Below are 4,913 nucleotides of genomic sequence, written 5' to 3' on the forward strand. Positions count from 1 at the left end.
GGGTCTGCTCCACACATGTTCCGACTTTCACTGTTTAATTATTCTACCATAACATGTTAAATTTCTAGTTAAATAAACGAAATATCAGTCTAAAAAAACATTATTTTCTACGCAATAGTTTTGCCAGACAATTAGATAAGATTGTCGAAAATGTTTTGGCAATGCTTTATGAACCATTAACGAATGACAACATTTGAGTTAAATATCATCTTAGTGGGACGGACTGGTGGTATAGGCAACAAATGCGCTGGTTTTTATTCGGCAGGACCGGGGTTCAAATCCCATCCGGACCCTCCGTAATGAGGACTGACTAATCAACTACGTGGTATAGGCAGTCTAGTAAGCCATTTCGATGGCCGGCATGACCTTAGAGGTCGCTAAGCCAAAAAGAAGAAAATCATCTTAGTTTGCTCAACACGCTGCATCATCTTAAGAAACAGACGAAAGTGTAGAGTGTTCTAGACGAAAGAGTAGCCGTATAGCTACTGAAAATATCCAATATTCATATTGAATATGTCCAAGGGTAACCGGCACAAAAATGGTCTTCATTTTCTTGTTCATATGATTTTTCTATAACTGTTTTAAGCTTTTAATTTTTTGACACACAAAGTCACATTCAAACCACCAGCGGTAGAACAAAGCACGTACAGCACTAGAAGTTCAGTATCACACCTGTTTACAAACATTCAATCCAGTTTACAAACACCTTGCTGGTGCCGCTAAAGTTTCTTATTCCGGTGTTTCAGAAGACACTTTTCAAGGCACTGAAGAACTTGACATCAATCACTGCTTGTTTTCGTTTTCAGTGTCATTTTATGTTTCGCGTGTTTCAAATGCATCGTGTTTGGCTTCATTCGCTAAACCGCTAACTCTTACTTCAATAATAAACAAGCATTGTAACCGTACCAGAGGGATCCGCCGAAGATAATGCTACCAACAGTAGTAGACAATGAGCAAACACTGGTAAAAACACGTGCTTAAAATAAGATGTCTGGCAAAGGAAAGCCATGATTAGAAAACGAAACAATTATACACTAAACTAGCACTTCCAACTCCAGGAACTTCTGCCCTATCAACAGCACACCTGTACCCTTACTAAGTGGCGCGTTTCAAGTCTGGTGGTTTTATAGGATGGATGCCATTCGGTGTGTTTTTAGTTTTGTTAAATTGTTTTACTTTGTTGATGGTCAGTTGTTCTCCATGTTGACGCTTTGCATTATGTCTTGTTGATGTTTCGCGTGCTCACAGGTCCACACTGGTGCGTCATATTGTGGTGTTTGGTACAACAAGACACTATTTCCGCCACAATCGCATGCATTACTCTATATTTGTTTGTCATCATTGTTGAACTGTTAATAAATGTTGCTTAATTTGTGCTTAATTGTGTTTTATGCAAAGGAGGAGACTTGAGCAGTTGCCTCTGCGACATATATTGATAATTTTACATTCAGTAATAACACGCATTTGCATTGAAGTATGGTCTAGAGGTAACAGAAAAGATAGTCCAAAGTTTGCATGTAATCTCGAACGCTGCTCGTCGCTACTCTTGGACTATCAACGAAAAATGGTTCCACTGGAACATCATGCATCTCCGTGAACTGCGCCAGCAGTGAGGTGAAATCTAAAACATTGATAAGATGGCGTGCTCCTGAAAAACGAGGACATCAAAGTAAGTATTTTAGGTACATTCGAAGACAAATAATGTACAAGAATTCCTCCAATACACTAACATACCTTCCCCAAGGTACGGATTCCATTTGTAGAAGAACCGATCGGTACACTTGAGCCGTTTGAACTCGAGGCAGGTCGCTTGAGCTACAATTCTGGGAAGCTTGCCTCCCGGAACGAATCTCTTATCAAAAATCCCAAACAACAAATCAATATCGTTGGGATGTTCAAAGCGCTTGGCAAAATATTCAATCACCTAGTGAAAGTACCAGAATCAGCAAAACTTGTTATCGATCTTGTCTGCACCGAATGATCATTACTTACATCGTCGCTGAACATATCGCGCAGATCCTCGAATGTGTTGTAACATTTCGTTTCCTCGCCAATAAGCTGCTCAAGGTAGTGTTTGTACGTCAGCAAAGGACACAGCCCCGAGTCACGGTTACGTGACAGATCGATACAGGGCAAACAGGTACCACGTTCTCCGTTGACGGTGTAAAACTTGTCCATATTCTGGGCGTAAGAAAAGAGATCATTTGAGATTCTTTCCTACTATTCATAACTCATTCACTTACCGCACTAGATAAGTTTCCTATGTGAATTGGAGTTTCCAAAACGCCGTCCAGCACACCCGAGCAATCAAACCTTTCATGTTGGTGAAAGAAAGTGTTAAAGGGCAAAGTTTGCGATTGTCCCTGTGGTTTGTATTTCATGGTTTCCGTAATCCAGACGTGTTGGAATCGTCCCAACCCATTCCGGTAAGCCATTGAAACCACCGACTCGTCGTGTGGATTGTACTTGCAATTTAAGTTACACGTGTCGTAAAACTCCTCACCAAACAGCACCGGCAGCAGCTGCTCGAAAATAATTTTCTGATAAACGCCTATCGTAAACGCTCGGCACCGTTCCGCTACCGGACCCGGACTCTGCAGACATGTACTGGCGCGATCAACGCAATAATTGTGCAGCTTGCCAAATAGTCCGGCAATCGCAAAAAACTGTACCGATATCGGTTCCGAATTGATGATTGGCGCGGTGGCCCCACACTGCTGCAGATCCAACCGACCAGATTCATCATAAGTCGCTGACTCGCTGTACGTGCTCGATAGGTCAAGGTAGCTACTCTCCATGTTTCGCTCCGCCACGTGTTTCAGTTCACATTTGTCGTTTGCTTTTTCTTGCGGGCTTAAGTTCAGACATTGCACACCGAGCGGACCGAAGTAGCGATCGTTCGGAGAAACCAGCAATGGGTTGGAGAGTGCCGTTACAAATGGACTGCGATCAGAACCATCCGCAAGACAGCCACGAAAACCATTCACACTCCTTTTGGTACGTCTGTTTGCCCGTCCGATCATATCGGAGTTGATAAATTCACTCAAAAATACGGATGCCATGTTAAGGTTTGAGACGAAATTAATTTCTCGCTTTCGCAGCACATCCGCTAACCCTGACAGCAGCTTTCGATTCTGTGGCAACGAAGTTCCAGATTTACTTCGGGCAGGTGTCGACACGAGATCACTATAGCACGGTGCAATAGGGTGTTTCAGCGCATTTCCACGCTTGCCCCAGGTGGGATGCTGTAGGTTGTTGCAGCTGCCATCATAGCTACGATATCTATCGACAAGAGATGCTTCACTGTATTTCTATTTGTTAATTAATCGACCATGACTTACGGGTAGTACGGGTCGCAAAAGATTTCCTCACTGCCGTAACAGCAGGGAAGCGTTACATTCGGGTAACACTTGCCATCCAGAAGGTTCCTTAGCTGGCAGCAGCTGTACTTCTTAGTTAGAGCTTCCAGCACCTTATGTGTGGTGAGAGTGCGCGTAACTCCCAGCTGCTCGTTAGGATGGATAGGCTTTGTCTTATGGAACTCAGCATCAAACTCCGAGAGATCGATCAGAAAGCGAGGATCATTTGAAACAGCTTCGTTGTTCAGCAGCTCAAATATTGCTTTCTCTAGCGCATCTTTCCCCAAGCTTCCTAATTCGTTTAGAGAAGGACAACTAAGGGAACGATATTGGATGAATAAATAGACAAAATAATCTTCTTAAAACTTTTGAATCGTTACCTGTTATCACCGTGACACTTGAGCTGGTAACCACATTGTTTAGCGTACCCTTCGTAGGTCACCGCGTCCCGGTTTAGCTGGTAATTGGCTGCAAACATAAGAGCGTAGCACATATTTCTTGTTAATATTCTATAATATAATATTGTAATCGCTATCAACTCCTAACAAAAAAAAAGCAATTGTCCGGGCACTAGAGAAGGTTGAAAGTAACCAGAACCAGCATTTAAGGACCTCGTAAAATTTGTACAAATAGTGACTCGACCTGAGAGCATCGAGAATTCGGAGGGGTAGCTTTAACACATAACTTTTACTAGCCCTTGAGGCAGTCAATGGTAAGAATAAATAATAACGCTAGTGAACAACGATCACTCAGTACTCCATACCAAATCCACCATTCGCGAGATGTAATGCCTGCAGCAATGCATAGAAAATCCCACAGAAAACACCTGTCAAACCAATCGAGCGTCTAGAGTAAGTGCGGTACACCGGTACCATCTTTGGGCCCAGCAAACCTTCGCGCTGTTTTACCGCTGACTTCACTGGGTTCACTGAACTGCAACAGAAAGCGAGAGCTTGTGGGTAAGCCAATTTATACCGCTAGGCCATCCAAAGGGCAGAAGAATAATCACTCAGTAAACGTGTGCATGGTGGTATCACTGTACACCACAACCAGTGGTAAGTTTCATTTCATTCTTGCATTATCTAAAGCAACAAGAAACTTTTTACCTCATAGCATTTCTAGTAATCAGAACAAAGTGAAGGCGGTTGTCAAAAAAAAAAAAACAACCTCGCAATGTGCCAACGCTGAGTATTGTTTTGTCTTTCCATGTTTCCGATATGTGCTAGAGTGAAGGAAGGAAAAGAGATTGGATAAAATTCTCAAAGCTGTTCAGAAGCACAAAAGCTTATCAATACGTGAGAAGTAGAACATTGGGTTATAAAGCTGGTTTTTTTTTACTTTTCTTTGTTTTGCTTCTCCAACTATCGCTATTAAATTCACTATAAATATGACGTCCAGCAAGACTCACCTAACCAATAAACCCGACAACAGGGAAGCTGAAAAGCCATAGGGAGTGTTATAGTCATACATAGCTCATCATAGTTTGAAAGTTACAGCTGTTAATTATTGCATTACCATTGCGTACTGTATTATCCTACTATTTGTAATTTACTC

The 4,913-nt window shown here is 42.2% G+C and overlaps 1 protein-coding gene across 1 annotated transcript; it reads right to left on the reverse strand.

The window, feature by feature from the left end:
* Positions 1 to 1,481: 1,481 nt before the first annotated feature.
* On the reverse strand, positions 1,482 to 4,234 carry LOC126567216 (chorion peroxidase-like). Its single transcript, XM_050223447.1, has 7 exons — positions 4,123 to 4,234; positions 3,740 to 3,827; positions 3,342 to 3,674; positions 2,244 to 3,282; positions 1,993 to 2,181; positions 1,735 to 1,924; positions 1,482 to 1,648 (listed from the first exon to the last, which is right to left on the reverse strand). The coding sequence occupies exons 1-7, from the start codon at positions 4,232 to 4,234 to the stop codon at positions 1,482 to 1,484; spliced, it is 2,118 nt and encodes a 705-aa protein (XP_050079404.1).
* Positions 4,235 to 4,913: the final 679 nt, after the last annotated feature.

This window comes from Anopheles maculipalpis, chromosome 2RL (genome assembly GCF_943734695.1).
Source record: "Anopheles maculipalpis chromosome 2RL, idAnoMacuDA_375_x, whole genome shotgun sequence".
Lineage (NCBI taxonomy): Eukaryota > Metazoa > Arthropoda > Insecta > Diptera > Culicidae > Anopheles > Anopheles maculipalpis.